General features: G+C 50.4%; 1 protein-coding gene across 1 annotated transcript; it reads left to right on the forward strand.

Annotated features, from left to right (window-relative positions):
- Positions 1 to 610: 610 nt before the first annotated feature.
- Mif (macrophage migration inhibitory factor) lies at positions 611 to 1,602 on the forward strand. The gene is made up of 3 exons (XM_032888255.1): positions 611 to 927; positions 1,120 to 1,292; positions 1,414 to 1,602. Exons 1-3 carry the CDS (start codon positions 820 to 822, stop codon positions 1,478 to 1,480), a joined length of 348 nt encoding a protein of 115 aa, XP_032744146.1. The 5' UTR covers positions 611 to 819; the 3' UTR covers positions 1,481 to 1,602.
- The last annotated feature ends 21,934 nt before the right edge of the window (positions 1,603 to 23,536 follow it).

Raw genomic sequence — 23,536 nt, forward strand, 5'->3', positions numbered from 1 at the left:
GCAACAGAGATGCAGGGAAGTGACTGGGTGGTGACCCCATCGTGCCTCCTTCCTCATTTCACATGCACAAAGCCTACATGTGGGGGATTGTAGGCCGTGTGGACACATGTCCCAGGAGGCTCAGGACACACAAAAAGTCTCAGTTGAAAGTGGCTGGGACGAGGGTGGTACTGTGCCAGGGGACCGAGGGCTGACTGTTGGTACAACAGGAGAGCAAAAGCCAGTAAGTGATGGGGGCTTGGCTAATTTCTTGAGCTTAGAGAAAGTTCCCAAGGCAAGGAAGGATTGTTCTCCAAGTACAAGCCATCACGTTTTTGGCCTATTGTTTGAGGTTAAATCGTATTCGCTAAAGTCCGTCGATCCTACCCACTGGCAGGAGAGATAAGGCCAACCTACCAGTCCCATCAATGGCTTAAGTTTCCTCTACTTGGTACAAATCTCTCAGACCTGAACTTGCTCCTACTAATACGGTTAATCTGTAGAGCATCTACTTGGAATGTCTCGACGAACCTAATCGCTAGAGTCAAGTCCTCACTACCTAGCTTATTAAATGAGGCATCCTCCGTTTCTATCTTAGGAAACAGAGAGCCAAGGTAATATTTTCTAGAGGCACAGCAAGACCTCGGCAGAAACAGCGCGCTGGCGCGTAGTCACCGCCCCCTTTGGGACGTGACCTGACGTCAGCGGAGGCGTAGCGAGGGGAGGAGCAGCAGCCGGCTTGGGGCGGTCCTGAGCTGGGTCACGTAGCTCAGGTCCCAGACTTGGTCACACCGCGCTTTGCACCGTCCTCCGGCCGTCGCTCGCAGTCTCTCCGCCACCATGCCTATGTTCATCGTGAACACCAATGTTCCCCGCGCCTCCGTGCCAGAGGGGTTTCTCTCCGAGCTCACCCAGCAGCTGGCGCAGGCCACCGGCAAGCCGGCACAGGTTTGCAGGGAGGGCACAGGAAGAGAGTAGGGTGGGGTGGACCGGCCGGACGTGTGAGGAGGAATGGGGCTGGAAGCCAAGGCGGGCCGGCGGGTGGCGGCTGGAGCTTTCTGCAAGACCTGCGGCCCTGTAACCACAGGCGGGCTAACCGCGTGTCTGTCCCTCCCGCTCTCCGCCCCTCCCCCCACACAGTACATCGCAGTGCACGTGGTCCCGGACCAGCTCATGTCTTTTAGCGGCACGAGCGACCCCTGCGCCCTCTGCAGCCTGCACAGCATCGGCAAGATCGGTGGCGCCCAGAACCGCAACTACAGCAAGCTGCTGTGCGGCCTGCTGTCCGATCGCCTGCACATCAACCCGGACCGGTGCGTTGGGGTTGAGGGGCACTGGGAGGTCGGCAGGCTTGGGGGCGTTCGGTGGGCACCGGCACGCACACGCCCTCCGAGACCACGTGCTTTAGCTCAGTAGACCCTTTCATTCTCTCAGGGTCTACATCAACTATTACGACATGAACGCAGCCAACGTGGGCTGGAACGGTTCCACCTTCGCATGAGCCCGGGCCTCACTTACCTGCACCGCTGTTCTTCGAGTCTTGCTGCACGCAGCGTTCTGTGTTTATCCACCCGTAATGATGGCCACCTTCCGGTCGGGAGAAATAAATGGTTTGAGACCGTGGTTGCCTCCGCTTCTGCTTCCTTGGCTTGCTTGCGAGGGGTTGGGTGCAGGGCGGGGACCTTGAATGGAAATCCAGGCTGGGAACGTGCGATGGGGCGTGATGGCAGGCTTGAAATTGGCCAGTTTGGTGGTTTAGATAGTCTTTGCTTGGGCTTTCTTTAAACTGTGCTGGCCTTACGTCCAAAAGAAGCCGACTTAATAAACTGGTCAGGAGTTGTATCAGTACTTCCCGGGCAGTTGTTGCATCCTGAGCTAGGTTCTTCCGCCTGGGCGGGAATCCTGAATTGTGCCCTTCCTTACCTCAGTGGCAAATGGAAGGGGAGTTGAGTGGGCAAAAGTATAGGGATTAAATTAATAGTACGGCAGCTGGGCCTGTATCTTTCTCAGCCCCATTTTCCTCCCCAAGAATCATTGTGCTAAGCCACGGGTTCCACTTCCTTGATCTGGACAATTAACTTGGTGGGAGAGGTAGCCAGGATACAAAGTTCTCCCTGGGCCACTCAGCCCACTTACCCAACTCTGCCAGTGTTCTGCTCAACCGAGCGGTGTGTCGTCCCTGCCCCCACCACCACAGCAGTTCTCTGAGAAATCGTGAAGGTAGGGGGAGTACCTGCCGTCTATTATCATTTTATCTTTTTTGTCGGGGACATAAAAGGTGCTGGCCGTCAGGGCAAGTTCTTTGGTCAAGGACTCTGTGATTTAGATCTCTTGTCCTGGGGTCATTCCTACTACTAAGCCCAGGCACTCGCTGGATGGGACTACTTGGACCGTGGGACCTACCATGCTCCAGCTGAGGTTATAGTCTGTGTCAGGGCTGGCTTGACACAGCCAAAGAAGAAGGCCTGGCCAGGCTGTGGTCGCCCATGCCCTTAATCCCAACACTCAGGAGGCAGCGGCAGGTGGATCTCTTGAGTTCCAGGCCTGCCTGGTCTACAGAGTTGAGTTCCAGAGCAGCCAGGACTACAGAGAGAAGCCTTGTCTTGGAAACAAAACAAAAATGTATCCTGTACCACGCTGCCCTTCCACAGATAAAAGTGCATGAGAAAAGCTTCCACAGAGAGGGACTGGCTGTGTGCGCCTCATCCCTCAGCGTTAGGAAAGGTAGCATCTTGCTTCAGAGGACTTCTGCTGGTCCCAAATCTGTTAGGACCCCTCGCTCTTTAGCCTCTTGTCAAGGTAAGAACATTGTAGATGAAATAAAAAAAATTTCTAAGACTCCCAAGAAATTCACGTTTGCTTTTGGAAGTGGGGGGGGGGGGCTGCCTGAGGACAGGAGCCCCTTGACTCATGACAGGCCTCTCTGTGTGTGCAGAGAGACCTGATTGGCTCATGTGGGTACAAAGTCCTTCCTGGACATGATTGTCTCCAGGATCCCTGTCCCTCGTACCCCACCGTTCATGGCCCATTAGCCCAGACTTGAAACCAAGTCAGTCAGGGGCATCTCCAACCACCCAGGCCCTAGAGGCACCTACCACAGTAGGTCACGCCCTTGCCTACTGGATCCTCTGCAAGCCTTGGCAGAAGCTCCCTGGGCTATGCACCCCACCCTGCAGTTTGCTAATCTGCTGTGCTTCTTGGGTTTGTTTTGAGTCCTGCTGACCTTGAGAAGGGAAGCTCCCTCCCAGACACCAGCACACAGCCCCAGCTCTAGACAGGTAGCAACAGGAAGGGTGGTGTTAGCTCAAGATTACGGAATAAAAGCCCCTTCTCAGCATGGAGCCTCTCCTTACTGCTTCAGGCCAGATGGATGTCCGTGGAGGTTCCCAAAGCAAGACTCTTCCTAGCTTACTGGTACCCACGAGGGCACCTCCCGCTTCCCTCCGTCTCATTCTGCATTCGCGAAGGCACCTCATGACTGCCTGCATACTGGAAGGCATGCTTTTGCTGCAGTCAAAGGAGCAGTCTGGGCCTGCTCTCTTGAATCTGGGTACCTCTTACAGGGAACCTTCCCTCCTCAGCCTGGGCCTTCACCACATCCCCTTAGCGCCATCACTACAGGGTCGCACTTGAGGTTGAGCCTTACCCAAGTCCCTGAGTCCCAACTCAGAACCTCTTACTTCTGCTGAACTCTTGCTGTACCTGGCCCCACTGACTCACCCCTGTGCTCAGGCAGGACCCACCCCCTGCTCTACACAGGGACAGGGAGGGCTCAGGCGTCCATTGGCTCTAGTCAAACTCCCTCATTTCACAGATGAGGACACTGACCCTGAGGTAGACCTGGCAGTGTCACTACTGTCTCCCAGGGCAGAGTCATGGACTTGCTCCATTTCCCCAGCGAGGGCTCTGGCCTACAGGCCGTTAAGTTAGCCTAAAGTTAAGGTCTCTGAGGCAAGCTTCTGGCCCCGAAGGCCACACATGAGCCTAAAATTGAGGTCTCTGTAGCAGAGGAGGCAAACTGAACACCTGCTGTGTGAGTGTGGGGGCTTGGAGGGGATCACATGAATCAGAAGAGCCACCCCCTCCAAAAAAAAAAAAAAAAGCCTCAATGTTTACGGCTCTGTAACCAGTGGGAGCATCTACAAAGTGGTCGCACCCAGCATAAAGAAAAAAATGGAACAGGGGCCTGTGACTTCAACCCTCTACCATCACCATATTTCTTGGTCAGCCTTACATGTTGCAGGAGGAAGCTGCTGTGTCATTGTCCCCCCACACCCCCAGCCCCAACTGACCCCAGTCACTCCTGGCCAGCCCTACTCTCTCCAAAGCTTGATCCTTCACTACCCACTGAATGAGGCCGGTTCCTTCTCAAAACCAAGACCCATGGCCCAGTCAGCTTTCCAAGTGGCAGCTAAGCGCCATGTCCAGTGACCCCTCAAACCTCTAGGTTGGATCATTGAAGCTGGCCACAGAATGCCACCTGTTCTCCCACCATTGTCCCATAGAGCCATGCCATCCCATGAGGTGATCAACCTAATAATGAGAACGGCCGCACCCGTGCCCATGGTCACTGTTTGGCATAGTCGGCCGGCTCTGGCAAGCCTTGTACCTTTTCAGGTTCCTCATGCTCAGGTCCACTTCATGTGTGCCCTTCTGGTGCAGAAGACACTCACAAATGCCTCTGTCTTGGCCCAAGCCTCTTAAATGGGTTGTGCCCAAGTGGATTTCCAGAGCTCCTCCCTACTTTGGACTTCTGGGCTGCTGCCCTGGTACGATTCAGGGTTTCTCTAGCCATGCAGACCACCCCACCCCCCAGGAACTCCCTCCAACCCTGCCCTCCTATCAGGCACAACTGCATCTCAGAGATCCCCACCATCCCTTCTCCGGAATCCTTGCCTTGGGGCCACCACCCCTATCCCACCCCCAACCTCACCAGCCAGTTCCCCCTGGGAGCCAGATCTCAGTGAGATTAAGATTTCCCTGGTTCTGCGCCATCTTGGGCCTCAGTTTCCCCCATCTGTGAAATGAAGGGGTTCACTATATATGTCTTTCCTCCATATTCACCCAATTATGAAGATGGATCCGTACATTTTACACCACAGGGGACCACCTGTTGCCTGTACTCAGGTCTTGATAAATTGTAAAACCCCTCCATTTGTGCACTGCGGACACGAGGTGTGTGGCAGGACATCTCAGAGAGCCTCACACGATCAGGCGGAGGCTGATGCAGTGGACGGAGGCCTGGAACACAGGTCAGAAATGAATCTGCCAGGAGTCAGTGTGCCCCTGCTGGCCCCATGCTGAAGGGGTCCACCACTTTCTGAAGCTGGCAGTGGTGTGATCAATTTGTGTCACTGCTTCAGAGTAGTCGCTAAAAATGGAGTGAGTGGCTCTTCCAAAGCAGTGTTTCCCTTGTTGAGGGGGTTTAGGAATGTTCCAGAGGTTTTTCCTTTGTTTTGATTTGAACTGAACACTTGAGTTCACAACCTACCACCTTAGTTTCTTCTCTGCATTCTAAAAGAAGTCTAGGAACCCAATTGGTGAAGAAAAAATGGATTTATTTACAGTTCTGGCCAAATTAGTAAGAGGAAGAAGTTATTTTGGGCGTTTCCTTGGTTTTCTTGAATTAGGCTTCATCTTCTGTGGTGAAGATGAGTCAAGGCCTAAAATGGCTTTGGAGGCAGGAGCAGCTGGAAGGCACGTTACTGGAACTGTCACACTTTCCAAGAGTAGGGTCCTCTCCTGGCACTAGCTCAGGCTCTCAACATGGGAGCCTTCTGTAGAAAATCCCCGATCCTTGGTGTCTCTCCTTGTGTCCCTTGTGCCAGAGTTACAGTTCTAGGCCACCACGCTACTTGAGTCCTCACTACCGTGGGCAGCTAAATGCTATCCTCACGCCCACCCTTCCATTCTCAAGAAGCAGCGCAAAACTAGGTCCCAGACCTGTAGAATGGACTGGGTGAGAGGTTCCAGGACCAGGATAGGGACATGATGCAAACAGATCCACCACTGGGCCTCACAGCACCCCTTAGTCCTCACCCCACCGAGGCAGGGTGTCCAGTGTTCATGTACAAGAAGACAGGAGTTGCCCTGGTCCCCAGCGCCCTCCACCGGGTGAGCATGGAGTCTGAACTCACAATCATTGTAATACTCCTAAGCTCACTAACAGACAGATTCCAATAAGGCTCCAGGCAGAAAAACTGGGAGACGCCATCCTTGGGTTCCTGTATCTTTTCTTATATATATATTTACCCTCCCCCTTAAAATTTTTTATTATCCTTTTGAGAGCTCTACGTCATGCATTTCAACTCCTCCCATATTAACCCCCCAGATTCCATGGTCCTTTAGTTATTATTGTATATGTACGTCTGTAGTACATACATACATATACATGCTACGTTCCAGCTCTGAAGGGAAAGGTATCCTGGCACTTGAGAGCCAAGGAAGACCACAAAGTCATCCACAAAAACACCTCACACAGGTCGGGAGGGAAAAGTCCAGGAGGTGGCTGCCACTGCTCAGAAGAGGAGGAGGAGAGGGCTGAGCAGAGGACAGGGTTTATAAAGCATTTCTTGGGTGGATGGGAGGGGTGGGGCAGCGGGACAGAGCTGTCCAGGGTAAGATTGGTGGGATTAAAAGCCCTGAGTTTGGGCTTTTTACTCTGTAGGACTGTGCCTGGGTCTGACTGTTAAAGGAGTAGATTGTTCTATGGAACCTGGCAGTTGGGAGTTCTCAGAGGAGAGATACAAATGCATATGTAATGCATAGAAATGTGTATGTTTGCATTATACACAATGCATATATATGTGTGTATGTATGCATGTATACAACGCAAATATGTATATATTTAAAAGCGTATACATTTATAAATACAACCCGACGAATGAGTCCCTTCAGTGTTGCTCACATGGACATGTGTTTAGGCCTGACCGTCACTGGGGATTGGATAATGTTTAGGGGGGAGGGAGAATTAACCCTGGAGAACCCCTTTTCCCGTTAGCAGCTAATATGTTTAGGTGGCCCAAATTCCGGTGCCAAGGCGCTCCAGAAAAAAAGGTTCTCTCCTGCCACTTCCCTCCCACCTCTGGGTGACTCTTATTTCAGATCTCTCCAGAGAAGGCTCAAGTTCGTGCGTATCACGCATGTCCGCTCAACTCCAGCTTTCTCCGCAAGTAGCATCCCTTTATACTTGTCTAAAACTTGAGCAAAGTAACCATCTTTTAGCCAGATGTTTAGCTCTTCTGTGTGCCCGGCTGCGGCACAATAGGCCATCCTTCCCATCACAGTGTTCCCTGCTAACAAGGGCAGTGCGCAGATAAAAGGTGTCTTTCCTAGAATGGTATTATTTTAATCTTTGCCTTTTGTCCTCTCAGAGCCTCTATTCAGCCACCTCTGATGCTTCGACACTAGGGGGCGCTCTGAACCCAGATCTCATTTTGTTCTGGGTGTAAGACAATCACATTAAAAAAAAAAAAGCTTGGAATTCCGGTGGTGGCCGATATGAGTAGCCCATATATCAATATAAGTAACCATTTTTTATTTTGCCAAGGTTTATTTGTCTGGGCCCTCATTATTTCGGGGGGGGCGTGAATCAATATTTCTTTTCCATCTCCAGAGGAAAAATCATACTATATACATTTGTTCGTTTGCTTGCTTTACTTAAAAGTCCACTCTAGTGCCTGAAGATCGCTTTTTTCCCCCCATGCAGGACAGGAAACAGTTAAGATTCAATGTAAAGACAGGTTCAGGCCCTTTTCAGCCTTTTCCCTTTGCTATGTGTGAAACTCGTAAAACTGCTTACAGGGGTTGGGGGAGGAGTAAGGGGGAGGGGCCAGGAGGGAAGGGGAGGGGAGGAGGAAGGAAAGAGGGAGAGGAGGGAGTGGGAGGAAGAGGAGGAGGAGCGTCTCTCTCTAGGGCTCTACTCCCCTCTCAGAAGCCGTGACCCAGCAAAAGGCTGGGTCTTTCTCTGCGGAGGATGAAGGTGAGGGTAAGGGGGAGGTACCTATTTCAGAGGATAGCCGGGACGTTGTTTTTCTCATCTTTTTTGAGGGACCTTTCCCTTCTGGGTTGTGTTTTGCCCTAAGAATTCTTTCATCTGCACCTTACTGCGGCGGTGCAAGCCTTTTAACCCCAGCGCTCCGGAGGCAGACGCAGGCAGGAGGATCTCTGTGTGAGTTTGAGGCCATCTGGTCTACATACAGAGTGAGTTCCAGGACAGCCAGGGCCACACAGAGAAGTGCCTTGAAAAAAAGAGTTCTTTTATCCATCCAAGGACCTAGGTCTTGGCTGATTGCAGATATTTTCTGAGATTGTCATCGGCCTTGTGGTTCTGCACCCATACCATTCTTCAAGGTTCCTGTCAATCAGTTACCTCCGCCCCCATTAACTTCATAATGAACAAAAGCTCTCCTTTATCAGGTCACTTAGGACTGAAGATGACTAAGATGATTTTCTTTTGATGTTTTCTGGAATTCCTCGTTGCGTGGGACATATGATTCTGTCATCTATGGTTACAGAAGCCACCTGAACCCCTAGCCATCTGTTAAATTCTCATGCTTTTGAACTTAGATCTTCTCCCAAACTCTTGGCTCTGCCCCCTTATCTGTCCACCTCGGGCTCAGAATAGGCAGAGCTGGTTTGCCTCCAGCGCTGTGGTAACATCTTGGTCACAAAAGGCTGGGGAAGTTTTCCCATCCCTCCTTTCGGGGGCTTTCTAGCTCAGGTTTCTTTCTTGCCCCGTCCCACGCCCTCTTCTCCATCGCTCCCTGCTGTCTTCAATTTCTCCTGCTGCTCACCTCCACCCGATCTGCTGAATGCCCGCCCTTCTGGTCCGGTTTTCCTAAAGTGTCTGCCAACCCATGAGGGCCTCAGCTGTGTCTCGTGTGAATGAAGCAGTTGTCAATTCTTGGATGCCACGAGGAGAAAAAGGCAGCTGGGACACATCCCAAAGCTGGCTTGGGGCTCAGCCCTTCTGCCTGTCTCAGAGGTGTTCTAACCTTCTGCTCTCTCACTGCCACGTTGCCATCCCTGCAGTGAGATCAGTGGCCCTTGAAAGTTCTGGATGGTAAGCCCAGCCCTTTGAAACAAAACAGCTACGGAAAATCATGGCTGCCCACCAGAAGGATCCCAGGTGGGAACTCTTTGGAAACCATCCAGGAATCCTTCATTCTGCAAGTTTTTGTTTTTGTTTCCCTTCTCAGAGTTCTGAGGAAAAATGGCTTGATTCCACCAGCAGTCTATCTTCTTCGTGACCAGAGAGAGGAGCAAAGAGAGCATTGGAATTTCCATTCTTTTCCCATCCTGCTTACAAGACAGGCCAGTTCTACTGCCGGAGCTCAAGAGAAACAAACGGCAGGAAAGGGAGTGGATGGTAAAGCCAGCCGTGGGGGATAGGCAGGTAGCAAGATGCGCCTCTTCTCCAGGACCCTGAGGCTCAAAGCTGTCTAATAGTTTTCCTTACAGTTGTGCCCTTAAATAGTGGTCTCCAGGGACCTCTTGATGCTGGAAACAGCATGAAGTGTGAATCGGGAGTTTGGGCTTTGGAAGTGACTCCCTGTAGGTGGATACCTATTTGCTGCTAATGTCACTGTGTGTGACAACTCCTCCTGGCTTCCTGTTCTGATCTCATATTTCCAGTCAGTGAGTCTGACAGAAGCAGACTCTAATGGGGAAGAGCTTTTAGGAAGAATATGAAGGAAATCTGCTAACTCACAGTGTGAGACTGCTGGGACTCAGGTGGGGCGGGGGTGGGAGGGGATGTTGTTCTAAGCATCTGATTACTAGAGCCCAACGAAAGAGGAAAGGTTAGAGGAAGTAGCCAGGCAAGAGGTGGCAAGAATCTTCCCCCTCCCCCACTTCTTCATGCAGTCCGACAGATAACCCTTGGTCCAACCACGTTGGCGTTCTCAAGAACAAACAAGGCACCAAAGGACCACGAAAAGAGGCATGTGGGTTGGAGAGATGACTCGGCAGTTAAGCGCGATGGCCAGTTGTTCTTCCAGAGGTCCTGAGTTCAATTCCCAGCACCCACATGGCGGCTCACGACTGTCCAACTCCGTCATACCATACACCGATTTCAAGGCCAGCCTGCTCTACAGAGCAAGTTCTAGAACAGCTAGAGCTACACAGAGAGATCCTGTCTTCAAAACCAACAAAAATGAGGTGTGCGCCTTGGCTGTTGGCTTCTGTCCACTTACAGAATCATCCTCTTCCCTCGAAGCATGTGTGACTGTTGTGTTAAAGGAGCTGTGGTACACGGAGTTCCCAGGAACCACACAATAGGGTCATTTCTCAGCGAGCTGTTTCTGAGCCAAACAAAAAAAACACAGCCAAGGGAGAAAGAATGCAGCTTTTAGAATCCCTCTCTGGACATAGCAAAGCATTACAGAGGCTCATCTTTTGCATTGACATCCTGGATAATACCAGCTCCTGGGCAGGTTTTCTTTTTAAAGCCTATATCTGTATACTTTAAATACATATGGGTTTAAACATCTAAAATATAGAATATGTATATTAATGTATTTTTAAATTAAAAAAAAAATATATATGCGAGCCAAAGGAGAACAGGGGACCAGGCAGGGTGAGGGCATGTGTACTGTGTTTCAGACAAGACAAGACAATGCGTGTTTACGTCCACACTCTAGTGTGTATTTGCATGTGTTTGCATGTATTTGCATATTGTTTACATACAGGCAGAAATAGTCACTTTCCAGAATGAACTACGACTTCACAGGTACCATACAGAATATGATGTCACGCACACACGGGGAAGATAAAATGTGAAGAAGGGGGTGAAAGAGAGGAAGGAGGAGGAGGTGTAGATTGCCCTGCACTTAGTCTGAGATGTGAAAAAGCACTACAGGGAAACCTGACCCTGGAAGGTCATTACCAATTAAATAAACCCACCCACTTGTGGATGGAAGGGAATGTTGGGAGGGTAACAGCTTTCCTCTGCTTTGTGGAGTCACCACAGACACATTCAAAATTCCAAAAGGTTTTTTTGTTGTTGTTTTGGGGCTTTTTGGGTTTTGTTTTTTTGAGATAAGGTCTCACTATGTAGCTCTGGCAGACCTGGGACTTGCTCTATTCCTCGAACTCACTAGAAAGCTACTCGCCTCTGCCCTCTGAGTGCTTGAGCCTAACACAAAGACTTTTTTTTTTAAATGTAGATAGACAACTCAATTCTAGCGTGGATGAGACTCCAAATGGTTGAGAAGAGGAGCCAGCTCATTCTTTAAAGAAAACAAGATATAAGAACTTGCTTTCTCATAGGTCATGTAGCTACGTAACCAAATCAAAGTGGAACTGGCACACAGGCAATAGTGAGATCAATGGAAGGAAACGTCAAATAGGTCTCCCAGTCCAATAGGTGAGCAGGTTAGTGCTGAAATCCAGGTACAGTGGAATATCACAAGTTGTCCTCTGGCCTGCACACACACCCACAACATGTGCGGCCCCTCCCCCCAATAACTAATTTCAACAACTGTGAAAGGAAGAATTCTCCAGCTAGGAAACTGAACTCCCATTTCATAGCTACGAAAAAGAAGTCAGCTCCATACATATTAAAGGCCAAGAGTAAAGCACTATCGGGCAATGAGGAGGCTCGCTTCTGGATGAATTTTGTAGATGAGATACAGAAAGAATCTATTCCTAAGGAAGCTGACACCACAATTAAAAGAGGAAGGCCTGCTGGTTTTTGCAATTCATATCGTGACCGGAGGCCCCCCCAATCAATAATACATAAACAAATTGTTAATAGACAACTGTTATGATTTGGATCTTAAATGTCCTCCCTGAGGTCATGTGATGAGGGCTTGCTTGTTTGTGGGTTGGGAAATGGTAGACCTTTTAGGATTTGTCAGTGATTGGTAGGAACTAGGAGCGTGCTCTTGACCCCAGGGGGCCCCATTGCTCCTTCCTTCCTTTTACCCAGGAGGTGAGCACCTTGCTTTGTTCTGCTACACACTCACCCTCACAAATCAAAGCAGCAGCAGGGCCTCGCAGGCCTGCAGGGAAGCCTGTGGAGATGGGTCTGTCAGCTACGGAAACCTAACATAGCAACCGCATAAAGATGAGTAAAAAGGCCCAGTAATGGTGGCGCACGCCTTTGATCCCAGTGCTTGGAGGCAGAGGGTGGCAGATCTCTAGATTAGAGGCCAGCCTAGTCTACGGTAGAGCGAGTTCCAGAACTGACAAGGCTACACAGAGAAACCCTGTCTTGAAAAACCAAAAGAGCAAAGAACTTCAGAGTAAAATCAGGACCCTGGATGAAACCCAGCACCAGATCCTTTTACAAACGACCCCATCGTGTTGGTTATAAGGAGCAGGCATATAAACATCTAGATCTGTAACCCAATGACAGGGAAACTGGTTTCCAGAAACAACCCAAATACCTACTAAGAATGGTACTGGACACTTTGTGGTATATTCGTTCATGAGTCAGTGATGGAAGTGGAATGAACAAGACGGGGGGGGGGGGAAGACAGTATTACCATGGGGTGACCATGACAAGCAGTCATGGAACAATACCTACAGGCACAGATAGGACCCCATTCATTCAAACTTCAAAAGCAGACAACCCCAAACTATGCCATGCAGAGGGCCCCGTGCAGGTGGGAAAGCATGGGGAAGCTGGGAGAGGGTTGGGTTGTCCCACAGGGTGATGATAGATTCCAGACCCTCTAACTTGTCCCCTCAGGAATCAGGACACGCCCTCTGTCCTTGGCAGGAACCTGCTGTGAAGGTTGAGTGCACAGGCCTGTGGAGGGGAGGAGTGGAGAGAAGTAAGCCCCGCCCCTTCCAAAACTACCCAGTTAGGCTCAGGCTAAGCCAGACTAAATCACACGATGTGAGACTTCCTGCCAGCCCCTCCCCCTCCCCTTCCCCTCCCCCATCCCTACCCTCAAACCTATGAAAGTCAGAAAATCTCCTTTGGTCAGAGGATTTCTCTGAATGTTCCCCTTCTTCTTTGGTGCCCCCCCCCCATCACTAGCAACGATTTCCCTGACTCATTTTGAACCATCCCGTCTAATGAAACTTCTCTCTGGGCTCTCCTAATGCTTTTCCTGCACCTCAAGGCCAGATCATAGCACCCCATGGTTACAAGGCTCTCTTCTCTCCTCATCCCATTCTGATGGGCGATTTGGTGTTAACCTCATTTTCCACGAACCGACCGAACAGGAGCTCTTCGTTCTAACAAGACAGTGGTACCTCCGAAGGGGGTGTGTGTGTGTGATGGGAACTGGTACTCAGACAGTCATATGGTGGTGCTTTTCCTTGTCTGCGCGTGCGTGCATGCAAGCGCGCCGGTGCACACACAATGTGTGCATATTTGTATGAGGCAGGGTCTCACTATGTAGCCCTGGCTGGCCTCTGTCTCTTGCTCCCTAGTGCTGAGAGTAAAGGCCTGTGCCAAACCCAGCCTAAATGGTCTGCATATAGACTACAGATAGTCTATTCATTTCTGTATCACGCAAAGGGGCTGCCTCGGGTCTTTCATATCTCTAGAACTTGACTGGATTCTGGTCCGTGCAGACAGCTGGTCCCATTTTTCCTTTTTTTACTCTCCCTCTCTCATTCTCAGCCCCCAAGAGACTCCACCAGTATTCCTGCTGGGATTGGGACCGGGGAGACCCTTCTGTTCCCATTGTATCTTTGCCTCTAAGGTGCCGTTATCCCCGGAGGACTGCCCACCCCTCCCCCACCCCCAAAGGCCCTGACATGGTTGGTACCAACTTGACAAATCTCTGGGATAATGGAGAGGCAAGGAGTATTTAGATAGGTGGGCCTGCCTGTAAAGAGAAGTGAAGGACTCTCTTGGTCAGGTTGTGGCAGGGAGAACCACCTAATCGTGGCCTTGAGTCCTGGACTGTGTAGAAAGAAAGCCAGCACACATTCTTTCCTGCCTGACTGTGGACACGACTTGTCCAGCTGCCTCAAGCCCATTGGCAGGACTTGCAGGCCATGACAGACTGTGCCCTCCCTTTCCTTGAGCTTTGTTTTTTTATTTTATTTATTTATTTATTTTTTTAGATTTATTTATCATATTGATGCGAGTACACTGTAGCTGTCTTCAGACACACCAGAAGAGGGCATCGGATCCCATCACGGGCAATTGTGAGCCACCATGTGGTTGCCGGGAATTGAACTCAGGACCTCTGGAAGAGCAGTCGGGGCTCTTAACCGCTGAGCCATCCCTCCGGCCCGAGTTTTGCTTTCATTATTAGGACATTTCATTACAGCAGTAAGTTAAAGAGTCAACCTCTGCACCCCTTGAACTGCCGGCCTTGGCTGGGCATGGGCAGTGGGTCGTTTTTAAGGTGGAAACGCCTGCTATTTTGGAGTTGAAGTTACCTCGGCCCCAAGCTTCTGTGCTCCCTAGGAGCGGGGAGGAGGAGGAGGAGGATGGTAGAAACTTCACCTGGAACTTCGCCAGTCTCTTTTGCTCTGCCAGAGTGTGCCTGTGCTCGTGAACCACACTAGACCATATACAACCTTGGTTAACTGTAAGGGGACACAGCTCCCATAAATGCATCATCCATACCGAGGTAGAACTCTGCAGTGATGTAGCTGTTTCGGGGGCAGGGGGGCGGTGTTCAGCATTTACCATCCTGTAAACAACCTCTCACCTCTGCACCGTATATAAAACCTGATAAATTCATTCGCCAAGGTGGGCTTTTGGTAGAACCAGTAGTCACTGGTGCCGTCTGAGGTAAACAGGCCTTTGTTCTCGTCTCATGTTGGGAGCTATGCTCTTAAAAACCCTCCATTATTGATGTTTAAAATATTAGAGTTAAGTGTGACTGGGTTCATGAAAAATCCCCAGCCAGCTGCAGAAGGCAAATACAAATCTGGTGGTCAGGATGCCTAACGATATGACAAACTTGGGACCTCTCTGAGAAACCAACGTCCTGTTGACGTCAGCCGATTGCCTGACCACAAGAGCACAGTGTCCTTGGCTTGCGTAAATATTTCCTGCTTCCCTGCTCCCTCTGTTACCCCTGCTATGGTATAAATTCAGCCTTGGGAAAAAGTAAAATGTGTCCCCTTGATCAGACTCCTGTCTTGGTGTCCTCCTTCGAGTCTCTTGTCCTCCATTCTCTCTTAGGTGGTCCCCAACCTCCGCTGACTGCCCTGCGGGGTCGGGGCAATCTCCCCTCCCCCAAAAAATTAATAGGACAGCAGCCCACTTTGTAGTGCCTGCATTCTGACAGGTGCTATTAATAGAACTGTGGATGGGGCCGGGGTGAAGGTGGGGGGCGAGACTGTAGTTGGTCAAAAAGGGCTATCTTATGTAAACCCCTTCAAACTGAAACATCTCGTTCTCTGGCTTTGAGTCCAGATGAATTAATTCCTGTGAAAAACTGAAGGCTTTTGGGTGGGGGAGGGAGGCATTGTGTGTGCACGATGGGCTTCCTAAGGCATTGGGGGTGTTGTGTGTGTATGGTGGGTTTCCCAAGAGTGCGACAGGCTCTGTCCTTGCCAGCTCCTCACAGTACTTCCGAGGTTGTGTGGCAGCCGTCTGTTAACGAGGGCCCTTGTGTGGGTGGATGGGGGCCCCATAGAGCAGGATCTTTTGGAAATCTTGACATTGGTAGCTTGGGGCAGAAGCTCAGAGCCATATTCTTTAGTAGGTGAATTGACAGCAAGCCAGGGCTGCAAAGGTCAGGTGAACAACAGGGAATTGAGCCTCCCAGAGCACCTTAGAGACAACAGAGGTTGGAGATGCTGGGCGAACCCTCCCTCCCTCCTCCCTCCCTCCCCTCCCTCCCCCTTTCAAGCTAGGCTTACTGCCTTTCCTTCCTGTGTTCTCAGCCATGTCTGATATCAGCATTTTCAAGAGCAGTTTCAGCAAGAGTCTGGAGCACACGGATGATTTTTTTCCCCCCAAGCATTCCCAAAGGTTCCTGTTAGAAACTGGGGCAAGGAAGAATACCTTCATGATTCTTTAGACCTTCAGAGTTGGTCCCCTGTTCACAGGCTTGTGTGGCCCATCACTTCCGACTCTGACGTCACAAAAGTTTTTTGGTTTTTTTTTTAATCGATGGAAAGGGCATCAAAAGGAATCGGGGCCCTTCAGAGAATATGCTATTTTCTTGGGTTGGGATAGAGAAATAACTCAATGACATCAACACATATCCTAAAGTTTGCAGAGAGGCCATTTTTTTTAACGGTTTATGAGGGGGAGGGGGTGTCATATCCGGAGAACGTCCACTTGGGAGACCCAGAAAGCGCTGGGTATGGTTGAAAAAAAACATGCCACGGTCTTGCCCTCAGAAACAAGGTTGTGGGGAATACTGAGAAAAGACGGCCAGCTATGGAGATCTTTTAGACATGAGGGGGTCAGGAGGTAGGAAGAGCAGAGATGAAGGGGCTCCGTGAGACTAGACAAGGGTGGACAGGCCAACATGATAGAAGAAACAGTGCTAGGATACCCTTGAGGTGGTGGCCAGTCAAGACAACAGACAGGGACCCAGTACCCACCCAGTGGGAACTGGAAGTTATCCCGTGAGCCTGACTCCTGAGATTGTGGGGACTGGGGACATCTGAGAGCAGAAGAACACCATTAAACCTTCAGGAGACTTGGGGAGTGTTGGGTGGCAGGGAATTGCTTGAGACGATAAGATCACTGTGTCTGTTTGTTTTAATTTGTAGATTATGTCTTGAGAAAGGCCTCTTGGGAGGACAGCAGACCCATTGAGGGGAAGAGAGGCTGGTATTGGGTGACCAATGGCTACCACCTCCTTGGGGAAAAGCCCAGAGCCCGAGACCAAGCAATGGTTGATTGGTTTGCTGTCTGTCACCAGGGGAGAGGCCAAGACACGGCATCTAGAAAAACATGTCATAAAAGGCAAGTGCTTGGGTTAGCAAGCAAGGGGGAGGTGACAACAGGGAACAATATCATGGCCAGCAATTATGGTGTGCCTTCCCGTGGGAAAGGGGCCAGGGGGCAAACAGTAATCCAGGGAAGCAGAGCAGACCCTGCTCGATCTGGAGCAACATTGCTCCAGCCAGAGGAGTCTTGGGGACGCGTGAGTGAAGATGTTTTCTCAGGTGTTGAGAACTATGCTGTAGCGACAGGGTCCTTTTAGGTTGGAGGAGAATTTCTCAGGGTTGAAGACAACCTGATACATAGGTGTGAGGGGCAGAGAGGGCTGGAGGGATGCAAAGGAAGAGACTTCCACTGCTTTGGTTAGGGTGGATCCAGCTGTCCCCTGGGGTCTCACCTCCGTCAGCTAAAACGACCAGAGCACTCCTGCTGGGGTCTTGGGACCTCAGACAAAGTTGTCTGAGAATGATATTCTGAGACATCAGCAGCTGCAGGCTATTTGAGGGATTTCCCTGTGGTCAGTGGGAGGAGGCGGAGTCTGTCTGTCTGGATCGCTCTGGGACGTCTGGAGAGCACAGGATAGCTTATTTGAAATGCTGAGAGTAGGTAGAAGCCCCACATCTCAGGAATGACCTTTTAAGCCTTTCCCACTGCCCAGGGTAGGGTTGGAGCAGTAGGCTGTTCTTTAACAGACCTCTGGGCTCTTTGCGAATGTTTTAAGGTTTAATCCTTCCACTTTCAAAACTTTGTTTCATATGTGAAGTCTAGATTTTAAGGACATGACAGCGGTCAGAGGGGGTGGAGTATCTGGAGAGAGGAACAGCCCAACATTGAGTCGGGGCAGGAAAAGACGGCGGGTGAATAAGCAAATACGTTAGATACACGTATGAAAATGTCACAACAAGACCCATTACTTCCTATAATTCATACTTTGCTAATAAAAAAAAAAAACTGGCCACTTTTCATCTCTTTGGACTTTAACCTATAAGGGGAAGGAAATTTATTTTGGGGGGGGGACAGGGCGGGGACCCGAATTTCACTCTAAGAAATTTGTAATAAGAGAGGACACTTCTATATTGACTGGGTTTTCATTGTAGCAGTCATTGTGATTTTTTTTTTTAATATCTTTGTAGAACTCTGAGCTAAATTTAGACTTTGGGGTTAGACTTTAGAATTTGGGGACATGAACCAGGGGTGCGTGTGCAGGGGCGGGAGGAGACTTTAGTTTGTGGCTCAGCATGTTCTTAAACAACGTGGAATTCTAACCTATTCCAAGGCCTAGGTGGGAAGACTTGTTAGGGATCCGTCAAAACAGGAGTCCATTATTGCACGGGGTAGGGGGTGGGGCGGCAGCCACCTAGTCTACGTGGGGGAACAGTCGAGACTACCCAGAAAACTTTCCAAATCCCCCCCACCCCCAACCCCCAGTTTTCAATGGCTTCAACGCTGCCCGGCGACTAGCAATGTGGATGACACCCGAATTTCGCTTGAACCGTGTCAGTTTAGCTCTTCTGGGTCTTGTCTTGGGGAAACCTGGCCCACCTGGCCCACCTTTTTCCACTCTTGAAGTGAGGCAGAGCAAGCCCGCCAGCTCGTGAAGGTCTCTGTCACCCTAAGCCTCTCACGAATTCTTAGCAGACTATTGCTGGGCTGCATCTCCTGGGGAGCACTGAGGTTACTGCCTGGCACCCTGTTTAGCTTCCTAGCAGTGCTCCCCGACTGTCCCCCCCACCCCCATCCACTTCTGTCATCCCCCAGTGCTGCGTGTGCGCTCAGGCTGAGGTTTCTCTCCCTCACTTCTGCAGGCCCGAACCTGGATTCCCTGATACCCATTTTCTCTTCTGGATACAAACCCTAAACTCCCCACCAGGGAAATCTTTCTAGAGCATCCACTCCTGTCCATGCCGGAAGAAGAAGAATACGCTGAGAGTGAAGGCAGTGGAAAACAACAAGAAGGGATGCGGAAGAGGCTGCACCACCCGTCTGGGTCTCTCTCTCCTACAGCTCTCTGTGAACCGGTAACCCAGCCACCAGTGCTGCTGGAAGCCGATTAGCAGAGCCAGCCCAGAGAACGAAGTTCTCTGTGGAGTAGGACTCTTTGCTCATCCCTGCCCACTTCCCTGTCAGGTTTTTACTGTATTTACTGGGGTTGGGGGTGGGGGTGGGGGGTTGGGCGCGCGCGGGGATGGGGGTGACTTCTGCGTCCCCTTCTGCTGGCTCTCTGCCCAATGATCCTCAGAAAAGGCAGGCTGGGAGAGAAAAGGCAGCCTAGGCCGTCCAGGTATTTTTGACGATTGACGTGTGACTCCTAAACGGGTCTCCACAGACGCGGAGGAAGCTGCGTGGAGGCAGCGTGGGCCACGATCCTCCATTTACTTTAGGGCCAGCATCGAGTCACGCCTTGCAACGCGTGTCATGACGACCCTGTGAGGTAGGACAGCCGCCCTACTTTTAAAAGGTGAAACTGAGGCCTCTTCTGTCAAGGGAAGGGCAGAGCCAGCTTTTCACTGTAGTAGCATGCACAAAGCAGTTACGGGAACATGGATGAAACAAACGGGTTTAACTCCCACGCTGCTCTCCTTCCTTCTCCGGACTCTATTCTCATGCCTTTGTTTTCCTCCCTTTTTGTAAGCTTTCAGCGTTTACCGGTCCATCTTTTGAAACAATCCTACACAAAGGCGTGTCTTGAGACTTGGGGACCATTAGTAGCTTGCATGGGGGTGCTCAAAGGTATTTCTGACTTCCATTGGCCCCAAGTTCAGTTGACCAGCTCTATTATGTTCACGAGAGGGAGGGTTAGACACGCTCACGTCAGGGATGTGTGACCCATCCTGAGAAGAGGTTTTGGAAGGCAGAGGGGTTACTTGTATCTTAGAAGCTCTCTGGGTGGGTGCCAGGGAGGTCCAGTGCAGAGGCAAGAGTTTTGTGTAGAAACAGAAGCTTATGCATTCTGCATAAAATCCCCCATTGGTGCAGTTACCCACAAGAAAGGCAGACCTGCAGCCAAAACGACTAGAGATGAACTTTCCAGCTCGCCCACCCCCCACCCCCACCCCATGACGCCTTTTTGCCTCAGGAGGAGTTCTGAGAAATACTCTTGGTATGTCTGAGAAGCTGCGGGTATATTTTTGACAAAAAGTTGTTTGTGGCTGTCTCTTCCTGCTGTAGGTTCCCCGCCACGGCGGAGCCTCTTGTCCTGTTAAGATTGGCAGCGCAAGAAGGTACAACTGAGCACCCATTTGTGTGTGGGCTCAGTGGGATGGCCGTGTACTCTGAGGGTAACCCTTCTTGTACTCAGGATCCCCCAGGTTGCATGAGGCATCTGGGGCCGTGGGCTGATGCCGAGGCGACAGGATTGAAGGTGAGAGACCCAGCGTGACATCTGTGTACTTTGAAGTCATCTTGTCATCCTAGATTACTGCTTACTGCGGTTGCGGGCGAGCGTAAATGGTTTCAGGGATGCATCTACTGCAAAAGACTCTTTTGCTCATTGTTCCCATAGGTTCAATGCTCAGCCCCCAGCCTTGATGGCTCTTAGGCCGTGAGGTAACGCCTCTTTCTAAGACAATCTCTAGGACAGTCTCTACAATACTGCATTTGCACCATCAAAATGGCGTTAACTCCCATGAAGCTTACTGTATCACAGTCCCTCCCACCCCCACCCCACCCTGTCCCACCCCAACCCGCCCCAGTCACGCATGAGGAAACCGAGGCCGGTGCTGGTGTTGACAGGATTGAAGGTGAGGCAGCATGACATGAGATGACCTTTTTACTTTTGACTGAGGCCACCTCCAGTTGGTGACGAAAAGAGCGCTAGCTCTCAGGTCCCATTTTCTTCCCTATCCCCGACATCAGCTGCCTGCCTCTGAGAAGGGCCAGAAATACCTTGGTTTGTGTAGTTTTATTCAAAGGACCGGAGACGCCTTGGTTAAGGTTGCTCAGCTAGTAACTGACAGGACCCTTGCTTCAAATCTAGGAGCACGGACTAAGGGCACTTGTGCGGAGAGAGAGAGAGGGCATAGAGACTGGCACCCCCCTCAAACTGATGAATCTCTCTTGGCAAATGTGGAAGTGAGGACAATACGGTAGCGGCCGGCTGCAACCACAAATTGCATCCAACTATAGTTCTCGCCTCACTGGTTCTCCAAGCCCTGTGAGTAGGAATTTCTCTCTAAATTGGAGACTAAACTGCTCTCAGTATGTCACTAGGTCTCTGAAACAACCCGCCCCCACCCCGGGAAGGAAATATGTGATTATTTAGGGTGCAGCAGAACAAGCTAAGAAAAAAAACGTTAGGAGCTCTGTGACTTCCCTGTTAGGATGTCCCCTGCTGGGGCCATCAGTGTGGCTGGTTCGCCAAGGTGCCTTGATAAAAGATGTACAAAGCATGAACATCAAGATGGGGAGGGTATTAAAGCCCTGTAGTGGGACGCAGTGCTTCTGATAAAGCCAAGAACACACTTGTCTAAAAAGCCCTGTGTACTTCTAGACTGGACCTCAGGGGGGGTAATCTTTCTATCTCGCATTGGCGTCTGGCCATCTTTCCCCTCCTTTCCAGAGGTAAATCTCACAGCTAGATGTACATTCCAGTGTGATTAAGAAGGGAGATTCAGAGATCAGAAAGAGCTGTGGTCAAAACTTCCAGCCACAAGAGAAAACAGCCCCCCTAATTTCCTCATGCTTCAGAGCTGGGCCCTTGATTTCAATCCTAAGAGCTTCTTTTTTTTTTTTTTTTTGCCAGTTTTCTTCCCCGACCTCCTCTCCTGCTCTTTCCCGTGCACATTTAAAAAAAAAAAAAAAATGGCGTTACCAAAAACTTGGTGTACAGGAGTGGGAGAGTGTGGGTGAGCACTGTTTTAAGCTTTGCCAAAATTCCCACACCCGCCCCGACCCTTAATCCCGCTTCCCATCCCCAGGGATCTTGCATAGTTCCTTCCAAAGGACCCAGCCTGGGCCAGGTTTCCAGGAAAAGTGTGCCGTGTAAGGGGGTGCTGGTGTGAGGTGCTGGAGCCTCCATTCCCAGTCTTCCGCGATTGGCCAGCTTCCCTCCCTCCCTCTGCTCCCATGGCGGAGTATTTTTCCACAATCAACCCTCCCAACCCGGGGAGGCAGTGGCCGCTAGAGATTGTGGCAGGTAGTCTACTGTCCCTAACCGACCAGCTCACGCACGCCCGTTGTCCGCGTGAGCAGTTGCCAAGGCAACCAACAGGCATACCCTCCTCCCTGCAGTGTAGGGTCCCCAGCATGCTTTGCGCGGCGGATTCTAGGAGGAGGGCGGGGGATGAGGGGTGGAAATGCTGCATTTCCCAGAATCCCCTTCGTGGGGTAGTCCTCTGAAGTGAGGAGGATTGGTTCCCTCTCGGACACCCACCCTGGGTGGCAAGTTTGGGAGTTAGCGTTTAGAGTGGAGCGTGTGTTCACAATTCTTGTAGCTGGCTGGTTTCGTGGTTTGCATTGGAGCTGTTTACTGCGGTACAGCCATGAGATGAGAGACGAGGAAGATGGCTCAGTGGTCACACTAACCATTTTGCTTTCTGTTATAATGAACATTTAGAGTATATCTAATGTTTTGATGCTGCGATGATTGTAAGATTATATTGAGCATGCCAGTCAGCTAATCTGCATCGTAGCTCCTGAATCTATGGCTCAGGGAACATGACAGAAAAGCTTACGAGCCAGAATACCAGAAAGGCTGCTATGAATCGGTCTCTAGAAATGGCTGTACAAACAAGACTGGAACAACGGCAATATCAATGGACACGTTAATGTTGAAGGGAGAAGTCTCGGGGTCCCACCCCTAGACAACTAATAGAGAAGAATTACCGGTTCTACAATTCAGAATTGTCATCCTTGAGAGTTTATACGCACAAACAAAACAGAGCTAGCGGGTTTATATAATTTGTGCACACACATGTGTATGTAACAATAATAGTTGAAAGGATGAGAACTAAGAAAACCTAGCCAGAGGCCAGGGTGGTGGTGTCCACTTTTAATCCCAGGACTTCAGGAGGCAGAAGCAGGAGAATCTCTGTGAGTTCAGAGTTAGCCTGTTCTACATAGTTCCAGGACAGCCAGGCTATATAAACAGACCTGGTCCCAAAGAACAACAAAAATCCCTCAAACGAATTACCTTACAGAGCAGTGGGTTCCCATGTGGGGTTTCCATATAGCCTTGGTTTTGGTTAACCCATCTATCCGAATTCCTCGCCTTTCCCCCTTACCCCGTACCTGCTTAAACCTTTAACCTCTGCTATTCCCTCTCTCCTGGTTGTCATATCTAATTCACAACCTTCTTATCCCATAAGACCTCTTGCCTTCCTGTCACACATCTAAAATTTCAAAGCTATGCCCCACATATGAGGGAGAGCATGCAGCATTTATCCTTTTGGGCTTGGAGTTCTGACCGCCATCTTCCTATTGTTTCTCTGACAATATGCTTGTCAGTGTCACTGGGGAGGGGGTATTTATTTATTATTTGACAAAATTTCTCTGTGTAGCCCTGGCTGTCCTAGAACTCACTATGAAGACCAGATTGGCTCTGAACTCAGGTCTGCCTGCCTCTGCCTCCCAAGTGCTGGGATTAAAGCTGTGAGCCACCACTACCCAGCTCCGCTCCTCTCCTCTCCTCTCCGCTCCTCTCCTCTCCTCTCCTCTCTCCTCCCTCTCCCTCCTCTCTCCTCCCCTCCCCTCCCCTCCTCTCTTCTTTCCTTCCTTCCTTCCTTCCTTCCC

This window comes from Rattus rattus, chromosome 18 (genome assembly GCF_011064425.1).
Source record: "Rattus rattus isolate New Zealand chromosome 18, Rrattus_CSIRO_v1, whole genome shotgun sequence".
NCBI lineage: Eukaryota > Metazoa > Chordata > Mammalia > Rodentia > Muridae > Rattus > Rattus rattus.